Here is a 21,980-nt window from a genome sequence, read left to right as displayed (position 1 = left end):
GGCGTCATCAGGATTTTCTTTTCCTCAGCCAATCACAGAGCACTAGAGTTGATGAATGGGGAGACTTGTCCTCATTTAACCTCTAGTGCCTGAGGATCCCACACTGACAGGAGGAGTCCCACGGCTGCATTCATCCTGTATTAGCAGAGCTCTGCTCCCGATTGCTCCTGCAGTTCTACACAATCCTGAAAAATAACCAGAATTTTCCCCTTTTGACGAAAAGTGTTCGAATTGGACGTTCGATCGCCCTTAACAATATCGGCCTATTCGATCAACTAGCCATCGAATAGTGAGATATTCGACCAACACTACACACAGGTACAAAACACACATAGATTTACACATCTCCTAACAGCTGAGGTTCGAGTCATGGAGATTGTGACTCACCAGACTCACCAATGTTTATCATTTGAGCTACGCAGCTGCTGTTCTGATTTATTCAGAAAATATTGTGTAGGTGGTACAGTAAGGTAATTAAAGTTTTGAAGTGATAAGTGACTATTCAGAAATCCTGACTGATTGATGGCCCTAAACAATGTAGGGCCTTGATATCCTGGGAATCTCTTCACACCTCCCCAGGTGACCACTCCCTTTGTTTTTATTAACACATTAGACAAGAGGGGAAACTACACTAGATCTGCAGGATGCTCACAACCCCCACAATGAAGCAGATTACTTGTTATATTTCTCATGAATCCTTCTGCTACAAAATGGGGGTTAAGAACAAGATGGAGACCGAGACAAAATCATTTTCCTTCTCTGGGTGTATTGCTATGAATAGGTAAAACCACTGTGACAGAAAATTCAGAATTTCCTGTGCAGTTTAGATATGAGGGCTCCAGACTGGTTCCCAGGTTACAGGTAATAAAGACATCAAGCAGCTGTCAATGACCTCCAGATCTCTAGCTGTTGCTAGTGTTTTACAGCCTGACCGACCAGGAGTCCAGTCTTGTCTCATAATTGGAATAACATCTGAACTCATTGGCTAGTGAGTGTGTATGTCTTGGAATAAATTTACACATCTTCAAGCCATATTTTTGTCACTAAATCTTCCATCACAGCACCTTTGCACAGCAAGATTTTCCCCTTTGCAAGTACTGAATAGATTTAACAGTCTTGTTCAAGCACTCTTTAGATAGGTACGGTGGGTCTAATAATACTTTATCATATCTGGGGCTGCAGCCTGTCTGAAAGGTCCAACGGCCTATTGTAATCATAGAAGACAAAATCATTGCCATAGACTGAAACCTATTGTGTTCCATCAAACAGATGGACACATTATCTCCAGCCAGTTCTTTAAGCTTCTGGTAGGTGCTGGGAGCACTGACACAGGCTATTCCATTTTCACTAGAGGCCTCCAATGCTTCCTTAGCCAGATTCAGTGCAGTTTTATCATCATACCAAAACTGATATAATTGCCTTCTTCAGACTGTCTTCTTCAACTACCCCAACTGAAAATTGGTCATATTCTGGTCCAGACTTTAAAGATACCAGCTGCTCCTGCTCAGCATAGAGTTTCTGCAGATCCCCTAAGGTGTAAGCGGAGAGCTGGGGATCATCGTCATCGCGTCATTTCTTCCCTCCATCTCTCACAAAGCCTGACAAACTGGAGCCTACATATCACAGTCCAAAAGCCATCCTGGCTTTCTATAAAAGCAATCTGTATGTCCACACATTTCACTGGAGCCCTTAAAGCAGAACTAAAGTGGTTGGTGGGTGGTGAGCTTGTGGCACATGCCTACCATGTGCAGTCACCCATGAATTGGACCAGCCATCTTTGCGGAAGGTGGAGATGTCGATCCTGTGGATGATCTAACCCCGGTGTGTGTGTGTGTGAGTTAAATTTTCGCATTGATAACAGAAAATCTAGCTACCATACCAGAATATAGCATGACCAGATTAAACCAACCATTTTAACAAATGACATAAGACCTAAAACACAATACAAAATTTTGCCCAAAAATCTTGTATATCACTAAATTGTTCAACTGTTGCCTTATATAGCTAACTATTTTAATGGAAGACACTTAACCATACATATCATGACAGCCTATTCAAGATACCCCACAACACCATTTAGGTATTCTAATATTTAAATGGTTTTAAATTTGTGTTTTCTCAGTGGTATTTGTTACCTTTTCCATGAATTTATGCCAAACCTGGGAAAAAAAGGTAATTTGTTTATCATCAGACCTTTCAAAGCTTTCTTTGTCAAAAACATTTTAAGGCCTCGATTACCTCCTATATTGAAGGCACAGTTGGCTAAATCCATTCTGCTTGAATAGCCCTTCTGACTGTTAGTAAACATATTATAAACCAACCTCTGTGTTTTTTAACCACCTGAGCGTTACACTGATTTCTAGATTTCTGTTCCAAAAGCGTCACAGGTTTTCATGAAATTTTTTTTTTTAAATTGTAGACCTGTAACTTACAGAAATATGTCCGAATAGGGTTCTAGTAGATATCATGAATATAAAAAATGTTTGAAACACACAATCATGTAAAAAAAAAAAAAAAAAACTTTTAATAAAATTAAAGGAAAAACACAAAAATCAGCTTAAACAAGAACACATAAATAAATGAAAAATACTGAAAATGCGATAATTCGGTATAATGTATAGTAATATATTTTTCTAAAACACCTCCCTAGTGTCCGTCACATACCTATAGACAAAACCACATAAATATATTTTCTATTATTTTGTATTGGATTGGATACAGGACTTTGTATTAAATCCAATACAAAAAATTTGAATTTTCCGCTACGACCCTCATCGACGGGCGCACGCGCATCATCAGGAATCGCCGAGGGAGCGTACGCAAATGCCGGGTATTCTAATTCTTTCCAAACTTCCATGCAAAAAGTGTTACATTTTTTGCATGGAAATTTATTTTGGATTGTAGGCTCTAATTCACCGAATTACCGCATAACTCACCAAAATATGTCCAAAATTTTATAAATTTAATAATTAAATTTTTTTTTTACAAAACATAAAAAAAACATAAAAAAAAAAATCTTTAAAAAAAACTAAAAAAAGTTAAAAAAAAAAGTGTAAAATGTAATGTACAGTAGCTTATATAATATATATATATAATACAATTATATATATATTATATAAGGATTTCTTTGTATTGAACTCAATACAGCTTTTTTGTATTGAGTTCAATACAAAGGAACTCAATGCAAAATTTTGAATTTGCCGCCCCGCCTCCCTCCCGTGCCGACGCACGCAGCGACGTCACCGGGAAACCCCGGTGATCGTCTCTGCACTCGCCGGCTGAACACAGAAGACACAAGACGTGTCCGGAGGAGCGGAGGGAGAAGGTGAGTATTTTTTTTTTTGTCCAGCGATCGACGCTGGACAGGGAGAGGCACAGGGATAGGGATAGGGACAGGGAGAGGAGGGAGAGGAAGCCGGCTGGCTTAGAAAAGAAAGCCAGCTGGCTTTCTCCTCTAAGCCGGCCGGCTTTTTCTTTTAAGGAGAGGGACACCCGACGCTGGAGGACGACGCTGGAACATGGACCCGACGCTGGAACACGGAACCGACGCTGGATTAGCACAGCGGGACCAGGTAAGTGGGGATTTTAGTGTAGGCGAAAAAATACGGGCTTAACCAAAAGAGCAAAAATATTTAGTGCGAGAAATTACGGGCTTAGCGGTTAGGGGGTTAAGGGCTTCTGAGGAAGATAGTTTCTCCCAGTACCCAAAAACACAAAGAGATGGAGTCAAAGAAATCACTTGATTCAAAGTTTGGTTTATAAATACTTTGACTCCATTCCAGAATTATACTATATGCGGACAGCTCCATAAGTAGTGTGTGGGCGAAGCATGTGTTGCATCACACTTTGGACATAATGACCTGGAATTTCCCGTACTTGAGGAATCTCATTCCCAGAATACTTTATATGCTCTATGCATCAATTTAAATTGTGTCCCCCTCCGAACTTCATTGTCCACATGTTTTTGTACGGTAAGGTAACCCTGCAATATTTGGTCAACCAAATCTGGTACTGGTAAGTTCTTTTGCCAATGTGGTAGTAGAAGGTGGTTTAAGGAAGGCTCTTTGACAATATTGATATATCACAGAAATAGATGGAGGAGAAAGAATAAGTAAATTATGGAATACATTCTTGTGCAGTGAGTGAACTTGGGAAAATGGGGCTATTATATTAATGTCTTGTAATATATCATGACTTATAAGTAGTATGGCGGATGTGTTGACCATATTGGAAGTTGGTACTTGTTTGTGAGGGCTGTTTTAGAGAACTTTCGGTATGTATCCACGTCGACCAAATCCTGCAGGCAACAAAGCCCTTTTGTTTTCCATAGACTGAAAGCGTAACTTGACTGCTGGGAGCGAATCCTGGATTACCAGTAAGGGGTAGGTATCTAGAAACTTTTGTCGGTAGTTGTAATCTACTTCGTATTTCTTGTTACATAAGTACTGTGTCTCTAATCAATAAATTATACTTCAAATGGTTGGGTAAACTATTGACTTTACTATGTAATAATGCCTTACCATACCATATTCTGTTCTAATCCAAATCTGACGTGTTGCGTGAGGCATGCTAGACAGTATAGAGTCTGCTTTATTAGGCAAAATGCCTTAGCCTGGGCGCTCATACAACCCCATCTAAGACTTTCCCAGCCAAACCATTGGACCTACTGTCATGGAATGCAGAGCTGTGTCATGAAATAGAAGGAGCATGTGATATTTTTGCTGTATCCTTTGGTTTTATATAAAAGTGTAAAGACACCGGCTTAGTGTTCTAACACTACAATGCACACAAGCACTTGAATTATCATAGCTCAGTCAAGTATCCCTGATTGTTACTCAGTACTCAGTACTTCACAATTGTCCCTTCTTTTTGTTTGATAGATATCAAAAAATCTCAGAAAAGTGACAATTCAACTTTTAAAGGTGTTTTCCTGCACCAAATCTTTGATCCTTTTTATATATAGCTCATTGTTTTTTTTTTTTTTTTTAAAGGCAGCAATGGGGTGGGGAATAAAGCATTTGTGGGTTTAATAAATCATTTTTGTCCATAAAATTTTTGTAGTTCCTTTTACTGGGATAGCCGGGGGTATATAATTTATTTACAACCATTACCTCTTACTGAACAATTGTAGGAATTAGGCTATTACGCGAGAAGCCAACTTAAAACTGGTGCCTTTTTTTGTCCCTTTGTCTAATTTGCCCATAAATGTTTCCCCAAACACACACATTACCAGAATGAAACTGCCAAAACCTAATGCTTGTATTTTTTTTTTTTTTTTTTATATATACAATGCAGTTATTTGTGCAGCAATGAAATATGTTCATTTTCATGTCTAGTTTTTTCTATTCTGTTGCTAGTTTGATTTCTGTAAATGTATTCAGTTTTTAGAATTTAATTTTAAGAAATTAATGTGCCGATGATGATGGTTTTACCTGACAAGAAGTGAGGTCAAATATGCAACAGAGGAAAGGGGGGGGAGCCTTTTTTTTTTTTTTTTTTTTTTTTTTTTTTTAGAGAGAAATAGAAGGACTAAAACCCCATTAGCATTTTAATGCTGCCTGTGTCTAGGAAAAATCTATGTAATTAAGCCTTGTGCAGTAGTGAAAAGTGCCAATCATTGCCTGAGACAAACAGTCGTACTAGTCCTGAGCGAGAATGTAACGTGTGTAGTAGTCACCTATGCTCATGGATACCTCATGGGGGATCCATGAACAATGATCAAGAGCAACCCTTATGCAAGTCAAGGGAGGAGAGCACAGCAGGGTGTTGCTCATTCATCCTCCACCCTCCCCTCTTCATAGAACAGAATGAGTACTGTGTGTACAGCATCGTTTGTGTCGCTGGAAACCGTAATAAAAGATCATTTCCAGTGATGAAAATCCAAGGTGTGTATGCACCGTTATCCTTTTCCCACTCTAGTCAAAACTAAAAATATTTTGGTTGTCTATCCCTTTTTGCAGTATTAACCTCGCTGATTGCTCATTTTTAAAAGTGGAACTTTAGCTCCCACTAATTACCCACTGATCTGCCACTAAAGCACAGTGGCATGTGAAAGTAAACTTGTGAAGTGTTCGCTAAATACACTATATTGATGCCTTATATTTCTACCTCTGGTATTTTGCCACCAAGTATATATTTAGAATGGTGAAATATTGTAATGTTTAGGCATTAGTCAGTCCAAATTTAGAAATGTAGGATGTATGCAAGAGCTGCCACAACATGCCGCAGTGAAACACCTCCCCATTTTATTTATTTACAAATAACTGATATAAAAAACATGTAAGTATGGGTGCTATTAAAAAACAAATTCAAATGTATGCATGTGTCCTGTTGACAGATTGACTTAATGCTAGTGCTTTTTCACTGTGTTTGTGTTTTGGCTGGGGTAGGAACTGTGGATGCTAAGTATTAGATTGGCTGTTCTAAAAGGATTTAGGGATGTGGTGATTGTTTGTTGTAATTTCTCTCACTACTGAAATTTTCATTTTCTGGTACATACCTTTTTTAATTAAAACACAGTTACATAGTAGGTCATGTTGAAAAAAGACACAAGTCGATCAAGTGCAACCACTAGGGAAGTAAACATATCCAGATATAAAACTCCATGGACATGGTCAAGAGGAAGGGTAAAATCCCCCTGGTACAATTTGCTTCAACAGGAGAAAAAAATCCTTCCTGATTCCATGAGGCAATCCGATCTGATATATATTTATTTTGTATTGAGATCGTGTGTGTGTATATATATATATATATATATATTTATTTTGTATTGAGATCGTACAGGGGAAAAACACAGCATAAACAAGTTTACAACCAATATACACTATGATCAAACAACAATTTGAATATGTTACATCAGGTCACTGTAAAACAACTCAGAAAAATAGATCCAAATACTTCTGTATTACATATAGCAAATGTAGAATACCAGTAGTACAAAAATGGTTACCAACAAGATTACCAGATGAGATACGTTCCATCTGGGCACAGATATTAAATCAGAAATATTAAGTCACAAAACTCTGGTATGACTTACATTATTCATATAATATCAACAATGCAAAAATTAGACATAAATACAATTCACAGTTCAATAGTGGGGTCATGTAATAAATATTGCTCAAGCTACCATGTAGTATGGCGAAAGCAATTATACTATTTGTTTTTATTATTTATGTTTAGTGTGGTAATTAAACTTTCCCATGTTTCCAAAAAATGTGAGTTTTGGATTCTTTGTTTAATAAAGCCTATATCTGTTCCATTCTGAATAGTTCTTGTAAAAAGTTAGGGGAGTGAAATCTAACCAACCATGAAGAATGTTTTTTGTTTTTTTTTTGTTTGTTTTTTGGCAACAGCCAAAAGTAATAACGCTAGTCGTTTTGTTCCCCTGGCAAATGGGACACCTCGCAGTTCCACTAAACCAAAAACTTCCCAATCTGGTTTGAACAGTATATAATTTAGCAGATATGTGTGGATATAATATACTACCTTTCTCCAGAATTGTTTAATATTCGGACATTCCCAAAGATTATGCTAAAGTGTGCTTGGGCTTCACGCTTAAAACAGGTACTCCCATCCGAGACACCCATATAGTAGGCCCCCTGAGGTGAAACGTAATTTCTATGAAAAAGGCGAAAAAACAGTTCACGATATTGGACAGCAGGAATAGCCTTCCAACATATTCTAAACATTTGCAGGATTTTCAAAACTGGTAAAGTCGGGAAATGATTTTGCCATTTTGCCATGCTCATTTAGTAGTTGCATAATCTACATCAGTTGTAAGAAACTCATATAATTTGGGAATAGCCTTTGTGGGAACCTGGGGAGACGATAACATTGTGTCTAAGGTGTTATTTCATTCTTGAGGAGCCAGCTTTCTAGCTATCCTGGCTACATACACTCTTACTTGAATCATTAAGAAAATAATTTCTGCTATAAAAGGAAATCGTCTTCTGAGCTCTGGGAAGGAAAACGCTTTGTGGGTTGTGAGATGAATTAGCAATCTAACAGAGGTGAGGCCTCGGTTAGCCCATATGGTTAACAAAGACGAGGAATATCCCGGTGTAAAATCAGCATTTCCTGAAGGGGATTAAGGATGTGTGAGCATTAAGGGAATCTGATTTGCACAAAAAGTGCCAAAGTTGACACTGGCAATAGATTAAAGGCTTCATTTGTATCTTCTCCGGCAGGAGTTCCCTGTAGGTATGTAGAATGGCCAAAGGAAGCCGAAGGGGGTATAGTGAAAAAACCTGTAGATTTGTGTAAAAGGATGTGCCATGTATCCAATCTTTAAGAATATGCAGCAGTGGTGCTTGATTATATAGGAGCAAGGGAGACCCCTGTCTTGTACCACTTTGCATAGCAATGGGTTGGGAGAGCTGGTTGTTTACTATAAAATGTGTTGTGGGGTAATTGAAAAAAACTGAATATACGCCTGAAACCGTGTGCCAAATTGTCTACAGTAAATGTAAGTGGGGCCAGAGTATCTTATCAAACGCTTTTTCAGCATCTAAACTTAGAAGCACATGATTTTTACTATGCTGAAGTGTAGTTGAAGCAATGGCCGTTCTGATCCCAATTGAAATATGGTTGTAGTCGACCTGCCATAATTCTTGCCAATACTTTATAATCCCTATTAAGTAGGGCGATTGGCCTATAGAAAGAGGGATATTCTGTGTCTTTATGTGGTTTAGGGGATTAAAGAGCATTGTTCAACCCATAATTTTCTTTAAGCCGGTTGGTAAGAAATTGTAGGTGGGTGTCAGCCCCCCAAAACTGCCAGGTGGTTACTGAAAAATGCCGGGTGGAGCGCCCAGTTAAATGGGGCTGGGGAGAACACTGAAGAGGTATGGGCCTGTGTAAAACTTGGAAAAACTACTTGGTTATCTAAGATACTATTATAAATCTCCAGCAGTAAGGGAAAAAAAAAAATTTGACTCCAGCGGCTTAAAAAATTCAGCTGGCAAGCCATCTGGGCCCGAGGTTTTGTTTAAAGGAAAAGTGTAAATAGCTGTGTCGCAATTTCGTCAATTCGTATTGGGGTGTTTAGTTGTTCTTGTTGGGCTGTAGACCGAGTTGGCAGATCCATACGTTGCAAAAATGCCTCTGTCAGCCTCAGAAAGGGGATTGTGCAGAATAAATTTGCGTATAATAAGATGCAAAGTATTTCATCTTGTTTATGACATTTGAAGCGTCCCGCAACGTATGGATGGAGCGTTTAGGTTTTTGAGGTGATGCTAAGAGCGATCCCGTTTTATTTTCCCAGCGGTAAACTTTATATTTAGTGTGTCCTGCCTTCATTAAGGCATTGGAATGTAAATGGTTTTCCAAAACCATTGCTGCTTGTAACCAAGCTTGTCTAGTAGAATCCGTGGGGTTGTGTAAAAGAGTTCTATGAGCTGCTGCTACATTATCATACAATGACATACATAGTTTATTTGCCTAATGCCTAATTATGTAGGAGGAAATCTGGCCTCTCATAACTTCTTTTCTTTTCTCGTTTTCCAAAGAAAAACCGGGTTCTCGCAATGCTGAACATTGTTATCCTGGAAATTAGCCCAGGATGTCGGTAGGAAAGCTTGAAATGCTGGAGAAAAAGATAAATATGTGGGAAATTGCCATCTGGGGGATTGTGTGATTGGGTGCACCAATTTTAATTTCATAGACACCGGGGCGTGATCTGATAGGAAAATCGGGTGATAAACTGTATTTGTAACGTGAAAAAGCGTTAAAAAAATCAATGCGATAAAAAGTTTTTTGTGCCTTAGACCAACATGAGTACTCTTTTTGCGTTGGGTTACTTGTCCTCCAAGGATCAAGAAGTGACTTTGAATCCATGAATTTATGCAGGAAAGGTGAACGAGGAGTGGATTAAATTTCTGATCTATCCACACACCTGTGCGTGGTGCTAAATTAAAATCCCCACCTATTATAAAATTCAGATAATCTTTAGACAAATGTAAATCCCAGATTTGTAAGAAAAAATGAGCATTAGGGGCAAAATTATTAGGAAATGAGTAAGTGGTACCCTTAACCTCCTTGCCGTTAAGCCCGACCTTCGTACGGGCTCAAAAAAGTTGCTCTTTTCGTTAAGCCCGAGATTTTCCGTACATTAAAATCCCCACTTACCCAGGTAAGTGGGGATTTTAATGTAGGGAAAATCTCGGTCCCCCTGTGCTCATCCAGCGTCGGGTTCGTGTTCCAGCGTCGTCCTCCGTCGATCGTCGTCCGTCGGTCTCCGTTTCCAGCGTCGGGTGCCTTCTCGTATACCAGCCGGCCAGCGGAGCCTAGATGCCGGCCGGCTGGCGGAACACAAGATGCCGGCCGGTTTCTTACCTGCTCCCGCTGATCATCCAGCGTCGTTCTCGTTTCAGCGCCGGGTGATCGCTGAAACAAGAAGCCGTCCGGCGGAGGAAAAAAACAGCCGGCCGGCTTCTTGTGCGTGCGTGATGACGTCGGCGCGTGTGCGGGAAATTCAAATTGAAAGTCATTCATTCATTTTGTATTGGATTCAATACAAACTCCTGTATCCAATCCAATACAAAAAATAAAAAAAAAATAAAATAAAAGTAAATAACTTGGAAAGTCAAATTTATATTTTGTATTTGATTGGATACAAACTTGCGTATCAAATCCAATACAAAAAATAAAAAAAAGTAAATAACTTACAAATTCAAATTCTTATTTTGTATTGGATTGGATACAAACTCCCGTATCCAATCAAATACAAAATAATTAAAAAAAAACCCCCAATAAATACAGAATCAAAGTTTTAAAAATTGCCAGGTATTCCCTGGATGGCTAGTGTGTAACACTGTGTCTTATCTTACCTTTGCTGATCTTCGCCTAATTTCCTTTAATTTTATTAAAAGTATTTTTTTTTTTAAATGATTGTGTGTTTCAAACATTTTTTATATTCATAATATCTACTAGAACCCTTGTTCGTACATATTTCTGTAAGTTACAGGTCTACCATTTAAAAAAAATTTTCATGAAAAACAGTGGATCACTTTTGGTACAGAAATCTAGACCTCAGTGTAACGCTCAGGTGGTTAATAATCACCTTCACCAGTAAACAACATGAACTTGGATCTTTTTGGACATCAAGTATTTGGTAAGTCAATGATTTCCTAAAAATTATAGCCATTCCTCCTCCGCCTCCTCCTTTTCTTTTTAGAGTAGAAAGACGCAATCACCTCACCCACCCAGTATCCTGAGAGATGCAAAACATCTACTGTCTTAAGGTGAGTTTCCTGTAAGAAAGTTACATCTGGGTGGAGGGAAAGCAAGTGGGAAATCACTTTACGTCGTTTAATATGGTGATTGAGAACTTCTACATTCCAAGTGATTAGATGAAGTTCCTCCTGAGCCACTAGGGGTGGTCAGGTGTTGCATTTGTGGTAGTCATCATAGAGCCTCTCTGGGGAAAATGCAAGTCATAGCAAATTGTACACACACACATAATGGGTGAGATCATCCCAGACTATCCCACAAAAAAGTAAAAACCTGAGTTTGCTAAATGGCATAAGGACCTTGTTCGTATCTCACGAGAATGAATTGGTGCACAAATGTGCAAAAACTTGCACACAATTTGCCGAATATATAGCACTGTAAACCTTATTTTTTTTTTTTTTTTTTTTTTTTTTTTTTTTAGAAAACCTAATAACATAAAATTTTTCATTATGTAAGGGAAGGCAAAACTGTTCAGCCACACAAAAGCATATTAAGAATATGATTGCTGACAAAGGTGTAAAAAAAGTACAAAAAATATCACACAGTGATAAACCAAAGTCAGCAAAGCGTTCAAACAAGTGCAAATACTAAACTTATATCCTATCAATATAAGCATCAATGCAAAATTAGAAAGTTGGGAAGCACAAAAGTGAATCCCACATGAAAAATAAACAGACTATATAGTTACAGTCCAGGCGAGTTTTCTGCAGCAGGTAAGGCCAGGGCTTCTTGTATACGAGAAAGGGCAGATTCTGCCCTAACTCCGTTTTGCCGGGTATAACAGAGCAAAACTAATTTTGTGCTCACTTAGGAATTTGCAAACCGGAGAAAAAGCCCGCTGTTGTTGAGTCACCTCAGCCAGGAAATCCTGAAAGATGAGTATTTTTTATCCATCTACATGTAGAGTGCCAGCTTTCCTATAGAATGTGCTCCTTATCCAAAATAAGGGTCTAATACAGTGTATACTCTCAATCATACCTGATGACAAAGGTTCCAGATGAAGAGCTTGCATCAGATCAACAGCGATGAGTTTAAGCAGATCCGGGTATTTGTAAGTTGCAGGGATCCCCAGAAACGGAAGGTTAGAACGTCGATTTCTAATCTCCAGATCTTCATATTTTTCAGTAAGTGATGACAGTTGGTTGGCTTGAATGGTAATGGTAGACTGATGTGCTAGGACTTGGTCTTCTAAATCACTAACTCTTTGTTCCAACTCAGAAACACGTGCTGTAGTGCTGGAGATTTGTTGGGAGTGTTGCGTCAGGAGAAGATTGAAGTGTGGTAAACTTTTTTTGTCAAAATATGGCAGCAACAAATTGAAGACCTCTTGTGCCGTGGAGAAGGATGGTAGCGGTGAACCTATAGGCCTATAACCCATAAGACAGAGTCCTGTTCCCTTTGAGAAATGAGTGGGTGTGTTAGCAGTTGTATCATTTACAGGGGAGCGTGATGCACTCTTTACCTTGTTTTGCCTGCCCATGGTACCAGGGGTAGAACTTATGACGTATTTGTACATCCTCCTCCCACTACCACAGTATAAAAGCGTTAAAGGCACACTTCAAATTTTAGTAGCAATCAGAGAGCGCACAGGTAGTATTCAGGTACACAGAAGTTGTACTTTTAATCCCAAACTCTATATCATTTGTAAAAAAGTTAAACAGTGAAGGTTTCAACACTGGTCTAAGGTTATTAGGGGTGTACCCCAGGGTTCATTTAGAGTATGAATCATTGATCACTACTCTGGATTCGGTCTTTAGGCCAGTTCTCTATTCATTTACAGATTGACTTTTCTAAACCTATCGACCCTAACTTGCAAACTAACGCCCCTAGCGTTCTAATTCTGTCAGTTTTTTGATGCAAAAAGTGATCCTATTTTTTTTGCATAGAAATTTTTGTTTATATTGTGGGCCTGTAATTCTTAGGATTAACTCCCAGGTATGATAATTATATTTATTTAATATATTATAATCATAAATTATAATATAATACATAATTCTAAATAATAATTTTAAAAAATAATGAAATAATAGGCAACAATGTAATCTTAAAATAAAATGTACTTTTATTTTTATTTCATGTTGTGTGGTGTTTTTGCACTGTAAAAACCATTTACAGATTACATTGTAATCTGCTTTTAAATTTCCCGCCCGGCCACGCCCCCCGACGGACCGGCGTCCCGGCTTCACAGCAGGACCATCCGATCGCCGCTGGAGCGCGGGGAAAAGGTAAGGGGGCTCTTAAAGTTACCCCGAGTGTGACTCGGGGTTACCGCTTTTTGCATGTAAAAGCCACCCCGAGTCACACTCGGAATTACCGCTAGGTTAAAGTCCAAGTACAATATATCAACTGGTAATCCACCGTCTACCTGCTTACTTTTACTTCCTCATAAAAAGAGAGTAAATTTGTCTGACAACTTCAGTCTTTCTTGAAGCCATGGTGACTATCACTTATAATATTATTTTCTAGCAGAAACTTCTCTATGTGGTTCTTTATCAGACTCTCCAGGACCTGTCCAACTAACTGTCTAACTAACCAGTCTTTAGTTACTTGGTAATGACTTTGCTCCCTTTTTAAAGATAGCAACCACACTGGCCTTAATTTCAATCCATTGGTACCATGCCAGTGATTAAAGAGTCTCAAAAATTAGAAATAATGGCTTTGAAATAACTGAGCTAAGCTCTTTGAGGACACGTGCATTTATTCCATTGGGTCATGGTGCTTTGTCAACCCTAATTTTGCCCAGCTGTTTCTTAATTATCAATATTTAACCATTGTGACTTATTTAGGGCTGTGACATTGCTATTATGAATTTGAACTTGAGCTGCGCCATTGTCCTTTGTGTATACAGAGCTTAAAAAAAGTGTTTAGTAATTCCACCTTTTCTGTATCCCCAGTTACCAACCTACATGATCAGAGCTGATCATTTTGCTATTCATATATTTAATTTTTTTTTTTTTTTTTTTTGGGGGGGTTGCTCTCCTTTCCTTTGCAATCGGTCCTTCATTTTGTAGTTTTGCACATTTTCTTTTATGTATATCTTTTTACATATTTTGTTATATACTTTATAGTTTTAAACAATGAAGATGATCCTTCATTTTTATATCTTTGGAATGCCTTTTTCTTGTTTTTATGGCTTTTTAAAATCACCTGTGAGCCACATAGGTTTTATTTTTAGCCTCTTAAACTTACTACCCATTGGAATAAATTTTTCAGTGTGCTTGTGCAGAATGGGAAACATTCCCATTTCTGTTCTGTGTTCTTTGAGGACAATATTGTCTGCCAGTCCAAGTCACAGAGAGCTGTCCTTTATAATGGAAAATTTTCTCTCTTAAAATTAAATGTTTTTTATCTTTCCTGTTTTTGCTTCCTGTTTACAGTAAATACCCAGATTCTCTTTTATTCGCACATTTGTTATAAGCTGCATTGTTAGAATGAACTAGGTCAAGATGAGGATCATTTCTAGTTGGGGCTTCTATAAACTGTACCATAAAATTATCTTGTAATAAATTCATACATTTTCTCCCTTTTGCTGTTCCTGTCCTGTTACTCCAGTCATTGTCAGCGTAGTTAAAATCTCCTGTGATTAAAACATTTCTGGTTTTCCAGCTTATGCAGCTTTTTCTATCTGTGCTAGTAGTTCATTCACTTTCTTCTTTAGCACTTGGGGGCCTATAGCAGACTCAAATAATTGTGTATCATGCGTTGCCACATTCAACTCCACCCATAATGTCTCAACCTCATCACATGTTCCATCAACAATTTCTTCTTTTACATTCACTTTCAGATCACTTCTCACATACCAAGGGACACTACCACCTTTAAGTTTGACTCTGTCTTTACGAAAGAAAGTAACACCAGCTGGCTTTTTTATGTTTTAGTAGGATCCCAATGCACCTCCTCTATGTTCTTTAAACATTTAAAGGTTCCCACTCCTTTTGCTGAAAACTGTGTGTTTCTAATCTTGCTGCTTTCTCAAAAACATAACATCATGAAATAGGTGATATATACCCCCTTATACAGGTCATATACAAGCACTTAAAATAGTTATACAGTCATACCTCGAGTAACGAAGATAATTCGTTCCGGAATCACACTCGTTAGTTGAAACAAAATTAAAATGCAGCTCAATACAGCTCACTGCGACTGCAGTTTGCTATCGCACATCCACAAATGCATTTGTTAGCTGTGCCCATCTTCGTTAGCCAAGGCTGAAACACATCGGAAAAAAGCAGCAGGGTCACTCGTTAGCCGAGGTATCACTGTACTTGAAATTACCAAAGTAATATTATTCTAAAGCTAGCCGAACTTACTGTACTTGGTAAGAGTATATTTTCCCAATCAAATTGTTTGGGCCAAAATGGCCAAAGCCTTTGGAGTCCAGAAATTGGACTATACTTAGAAGAAAGAAGAGGAAAGATAGAGTTGTCAAAAGGCACCATAGACTTGAGGTAGTTATGTATAAAAAAACTGTAATTTTTTATAATATTCAGTACTTGCATATAGATCGTGAGACAGAGGACGGGGTCTCATCCGATGCGTTTAACCCAGATGGGCCTTCTCAGGGGATATAGAGACCCTAGGACTATAATAATATTTGATTAGCCTCATAATAAGCGATAAATATACATATAGTTTACAGTGAATACATATACATGTTTCTATATCTTTTTAGTGCATTTAAAAATATACTGAAGGGTGCAACGACCCCTGCAACACTGAAGATATTCAGGAGGAGATTATAGTCATGAAAAAAACACTTGGACTTACTGTAATATAGTGTTGGATTCAAGCCAATTCAATTATAGTTGATGTAATAATCACATAAGGGTTTGGATGCTCTGAGAGAACAGTTGCATAAGCGTTTAGATTTTCTGGGAGAGGAGAAATAGTTCATAAATCACAAATATTATGCCAATATAAGAGAAATATTTAGATCGTAAATAAAAAGGTTTTACTTGGGTCCCTAAGGTAAGAACTTGGTGATGTGGTAAATGTTTATTTGTGTTTGGTAGTGTGTTAAATGTTTTTTTTTTTTGTGTTTTATGAGTGTCAATGTGGGATAGATCTAATGAATAAAAATGATTAGTAAAATTATAAAAAAGGGAAATACAAAGAGATTAATGAATTATTTTGAATTCATTATTAATTGTTATAATATAGAATGCTTACAGTTGGATAGAATTTGTGTAATATTTTTCAGATATTCATAAGTTAGAGGTTTGAACCTCTGCATAGATCTATCCCACATTGACACTCGTAAAAACACAAATATTTACTACACTACCAAGTTCTTAACTCAGAGACCCAACTAAGACCTTTTTATTTACGATGTAATTATTTTCCTCATATTGGCGTAATATTTGTGATTTACAGACTATTATCTCTTATCTACTCTCTCAGAACATCTAAATGCTTATGTGACTGTTCTCTCAGAGCATCCAAACGCTTATGTGATTGTTACATCAACTATAATTGAATTGACTTGAATTCAACACTATATTACAGTAAGTCCAAGTGTTTTTTATCATGACTATAATCCTCCTGAATATCCTAAGTGTTGCAGGGGTTGTTGCACCCTTTAGTATATTTTTACATGCACTAGAAAGATATAGAAAACATGTATATGTATTCACTGTAAATTATATGTATATTTATCACTAATTATGAGGCTAATCAAATCTTAATATAGTCCTAGGGTCTCTATATCCCATATGGGCGAAACATATGGGCGAAACACGTCGGGATGAGACCCCATCCTCTGTCTCACGATCTATATGCAAGTCTGTGAACCTTCTTATCAACTAATATAGTGTGGATATAGACCCCATCATGCCAATCTGTAACATAATTCTACCATTGTTTTAAAGTTTTTTTTGTACTAAATATTAATAAAAATTTCACTGTTTTTTAAACATAACTATCTCAAGTCTATGGTGCCTTTTGAGAAGCCTATCTTTCCTCTTTTTTCTTCTATGTACTTGGGGATATTTATAACATCAATATATTTTTTATTGAATTATTAATTTTTTACATATTTTTACTTTATACTAAAAATGTTTTTTATTTTCATATTATTTGGCTCATTACAATATTGGTAAAATAACCTGCTCCTACAACATTTTTAAAATGCATAACTTTTAAATTATATCTAATTTCAAACACCTAAAGCTGAACATAATTCCAGCAGTGTAAGTAGTGAATGTAAGCCATGGTATTACAGTTTACAGGTCACACCTCTATGGCTTGCAGGAGGTGCAAGTCCCCAGGGGTGTCTCACACTCTAATGGCTCCAAAGGTTAAGATACTCAATTCTCTGGATTTTTTTTTTCTTACAGCAAACTTTATTGCCACATCAGCAATAAGCACAGGAAGCAAGGCTACATCTTGACCATTTGTTACAGTTAGTGACCTTATGACAAACTAGCTGCCCAGGCTTGAAATGGACTTTTGAAGTGGAATAAAGAATATTTGAAATTCCCAGGTTTTAATCAACAAATGTAACCACCTGTTTAAAAAGTACTTTATAGTATCACCTTGTTAAATACCATGTGTTTTATATATATATATATATATATATATATATATATATATATATATATATATATATATATATATATATATATATATACACACATATATACAAGCAGACTGGGGGCATTGAGCCTCGATTTTCTTGTGTAATCATCTAAATGATGATATAAGCAGCTCTGAACATGGAAGTGCTCCGAGATGAGCACATCTGGGTTTAATCTAAGTAGGAAAGATTGGGAACAGGGAAGGCTCTACATCTGCCACTGATTTTGGGCTCCCAGAGGTATCAGATAGATTGTATGTACGGATTGTATTATGGATTGTAAAGACGTTAATTGCAATATGTGATAACATAGACTGTCATAACATGCAAAATGTGTGTATGATGTAATAGTGTTTTCATGAAGTAATGTTTTTTCATTAAATCTATTGTAGGTTCAAGTACAGGTCCATCCGAACCTCTCGTCAGGGGAAGATGCTCTCCAGTATGTTGAAGAGTTAATTCTACAGCTACTAAGCATGCTCTGCCAAGCGCAGCCTCGCAGTGTCTTGGATGTTGAGGTACTCATAATGATCCTACCTAAAAGTGCTGCATTTTTTTCTATCTGAAGTGTCTATGGTCAGCCGAGAACCTATCAAGCTTTTTTATTTTTTTTTATTTTAATATATTTTTATTCAGAAAGTGAAAAAATTAATACAAAACAAAGGAATATAAAAAACAAGATACGGGTTTGGTAAGAACATAATGAATACATCAGGGTATAGATTTATCCTTTTAACAAACATCATGTAATCATTCCTATTTAACGGAGTATGAAATGACAAAAAGAGACGGTTGGAGATTGGTGGTCGTGGGCGGGGGGGTTGAAGTGTTTCCACATCAAGAAGGGAACTGAGTTAAGGAACAGTGCAATCCATGGATCCCAGGTAAGTTCAAAAGCATGTGGGGCATCCTTGATAATACATGTGAGCTTGTCATTCACTATCACCCAATTCAATTTAACCGTCAGTGGAGCTATTGGTATTGATGGTGATTTCTAAGCCCGTGCCAGTGTAGTTCTGCCGGCCAGAAGCACATGGTTACAAAATTTCCTTACATATTCCGGCAGTGGTTTATCAACTTTGCTCAATAGGGCACTTTCCTAGAAGAAAAAAAGAAAAGGAAGTTTGACTAGAAGAAAAAGAAGTTTGTAACACCTGGGTGAGAAGCTACCGGGTACGACCCCCCAGATGTGTTCCATGTCCCCTATCCCCCTGCAACCCCTGAAACGGGGCAGAGGAACCTGGGAAACTTTAGAAATGTTTCTGGCCGCCTCAGTCCACTCCTCCAAATCCAATGACTGATTCATATCCCTTTCCAAGTCCTTCATAAAAGGTGGTTTGGAGCAGGGGGCTATATGTGGGGTGACTCAAAGATATTTTGACGCTTAAAGAGTGGAGTTGGGCATAGTGGAAATATTGAGATTGGGAGTAGGTCTTTGTTTTGAACGTGAAAGTGATTAAAGCTCAATATAAGTCTTCCGGAGATAAGGTCCCCCACTCTAAAGAAGCCGTGACTGCTCCACCAGCAGAATGGAGTGGCTTTCCGGTGGGAACTCAAGATTCCCCTGTAGGAGGCAATTTCTGCCCCTGTGTTGGGCTTGGCCTCTAAATCCACCTATTGGGGCCTCTGGAACTATTATGTAGTGTGGCAGATGCCTTCCTGAGTAGCAGCATGGTGAGATATGAAGGGGCATAACTAGCAGGTGTACAAAATTGGCAAAAATTGACAGTTCTTTCTCAGAATATTATTAAAGGCAGACCAAGGCAACGGCAGAATGACTAAAGGCTCTTTAGTGCATAGCAAAATAAAATAAAATGGCACCATATATAACATAAATACATTTAAATCCTGGTATTTGTTTCTAACTCCTGTTGTGATCTCTACACCACCATTATATCACCTAAACTTAGGTCCATAAAAATTTGGACAGAGACAACTTTTTTTTAAATTTTGGTTCTGTACATTACCACAATAATTTTTAAATGAAACAACTCAGATGCAGTTGAACTGCAGACTTTCAGCTTTAACTTCAGTGGGCTCAAAAGTAATTGGACAAAGCTGATTGAAAAGCTGAAAATAAAATGTTCATTTCTAATACTTGGTTGAAAACCCTTTGCTGGAAATTACAGCCTGTAGTCTTGAACTCATGGAAATCACCAGATGCTGGGTTTCCCCCTTTTGAATGCTCTGCCAGGCCATTTACTGCAGCGGCTTTCAGTTGCTGTTTGTTTGTGAGCCTTTCTGTCTGAAGTTTAGTCTTCAACAAGTGAAATGCATGCTCAATTGGGTTCAGATCAGGTGACTGACTTGGCCATTCAAGAATATTCCACTTTGCTTTAATAAACTCCTGGGTTGTTTTGGCTGTATGTTTTAGGTCATTGTCCATCTGTATTATGAAATGCCTCCCAATCAATTTGACTGCATTTAGCTGGATTTTAGCTGACAGTCTCTGAACACCTCAGAATTCATTCAGCTACTTCTGTCCTGTTCACATCATTGATAAACACTAGTGTCCCAGTGCCACTGGCAGCCATGCACACCCAAACCATCACACTGCCTCCGCCATGTTTAACAGATGATGTGGTATGCTTTGGATCATGAGCTGTTCCATGCTTTCTCCATACTTTTTTCTTGTCATCATTCTGGTAAAGGTTGATCTTGGTTTCATCTGTCCAAAGAATGTTTTTCTAGAACTGTGCTGGCTTTTTTAGATGTTTTTGAGCAAAGTCCAATCTAACCTTTCTATTCTTGAGGCTTATGAGTGGCTTGCACCATGCAGTGCACCCCCTGTATTTACTTTCATGAAGTCTTCTCTTTATGGTAGGCTTGGATATCAATACGCCTACTTCTTGGAGAGTGTTGTTCACTTGGTTGGCTGTTGTGAAGGGGTTTCTCTTTACCATGGAAATGATTCTGTGATCATGCACCATTGTTGTCTTCCGTGGACTTCCAGGTCTTTTGGCGTTGCCGCGTTCACAAGTGCTTTGTTTCTTTCTCATGATGTACCAAACTGTAGATTTTGTCACTCCTAATATTGTAGCAATTTCTCAGATGGGTTTTTCTGTTTTTGCAGCTTAAGGATGGCTTGTTTCACCTGCATGGAGAGCTACTTTGACCGCATGTTTTGTGTTCACAGCAAAATCTTCCACACACAAGCACCCCCCCTCAAATCAACTCCAGACCTTTTATCTGCCTAATTGATAATCACATTACGAAGGATTTGCCCACAGCAAGTCTTTGAGTCAGTTGTCCAATTACTTTTGAGCCCCTGAAATGAAGTTCAATGTTTAGTTTAATGCAATCTTTTTGTTCAACCCACTGAATTAAATCTGAAAGTCTGCAGTTCAACTGCATCTGATTTTCATTGAAATTTAATTGTGGTAATGTACAGAACCAAAATTAGAAAAAGTTGTCTTTGTCCAAATATTTATGGACTTAACTGTATATACCCTTAACAGCGAAGGATATACTCTTATATATATATATATATATATATATATATATATATATATATATATATATATATATATATATATATATATGAAAGTGGCTCTTTAATATTTTAGATACAGATATATCATAGATATAACATTTCCTATTGTGACAGCCGTACACTTTTGAGATGGGTCACTAGGTGGCAGAATGTTTTAATAGGAGCTAAAAACCAGAACAGTGTTCTCTCCAGAACTTTTTTCAAGCTGGGTTGGAAGAAGCTGCAGGCTGGTGGCGGCCCCTGTATTGTGACCCAACTTTTCAGTAACCAACCAAAAACAGCTGGGTTGTTACTGAAAAGCATCGGGTGGTGCACCCAGCTAAAAGGGTCTGGGGAGAACTCTACAAAAGGTTAGAGAGATATAAACACCTGTCAGCGAATTTCAGACGAATTAACAATGAAGACTTGAAAGTTATGTGAAAAGTGAGAAACTCTGCCTTAGCCCCCCCCCCCCAGCGGTAATCCCGAGTTTGACTCGGGGTGGATTGTACCTGCAAAAAGCGGTAATCCAAAGTCTTACTTACCTTGGTCCCTGCAGGTCACTGGGACACCTCCTCTGAACTCCAACTGCCAATTGCAGAGACGATCTTCGGGGTTTCCCAGTGACGTTTGTGTGAGTGGATCAGCGGTAAATTCAAATAATTTTGTATTGGATTCAATACAAAATAGCTGTATTGAGTC

General features: G+C 37.9%; 1 protein-coding gene and 1 pseudogene across 5 annotated transcripts in view; one reads left to right on the top strand and one right to left on the bottom strand.

Moving 5' to 3' along the window:
- Positions 1 to 21,980, top strand: part of SOS1 (SOS Ras/Rac guanine nucleotide exchange factor 1) — a 221,379-nt gene that overhangs the window by 58,078 nt on the left and 141,321 nt on the right. For all 5 annotated transcript variants that reach the window (XM_072409143.1, XM_072409142.1, XM_072409140.1 and 2 more), the window contains one exon: positions 18,199 to 18,324. In XM_072409143.1, the coding sequence (XP_072265244.1) occupies positions 18,283 to 18,324 (42 nt within the window). In that variant the 5' untranslated portion in view covers positions 18,199 to 18,282. The remainder of the gene's footprint in view (positions 1 to 18,198; positions 18,325 to 21,980) is intronic.
- Positions 787 to 12,712, bottom strand: LOC140328658 (EEF1A lysine methyltransferase 1-like; annotated as a pseudogene).

The sequence above is a fragment of the Pyxicephalus adspersus genome, chromosome 4 (assembly GCF_032062135.1).
Source record: "Pyxicephalus adspersus chromosome 4, UCB_Pads_2.0, whole genome shotgun sequence".
Classification (NCBI taxonomy): domain Eukaryota; kingdom Metazoa; phylum Chordata; class Amphibia; order Anura; family Pyxicephalidae; genus Pyxicephalus; species Pyxicephalus adspersus.
This window is presented reverse-complemented; position numbering and strand designations above follow the sequence as displayed.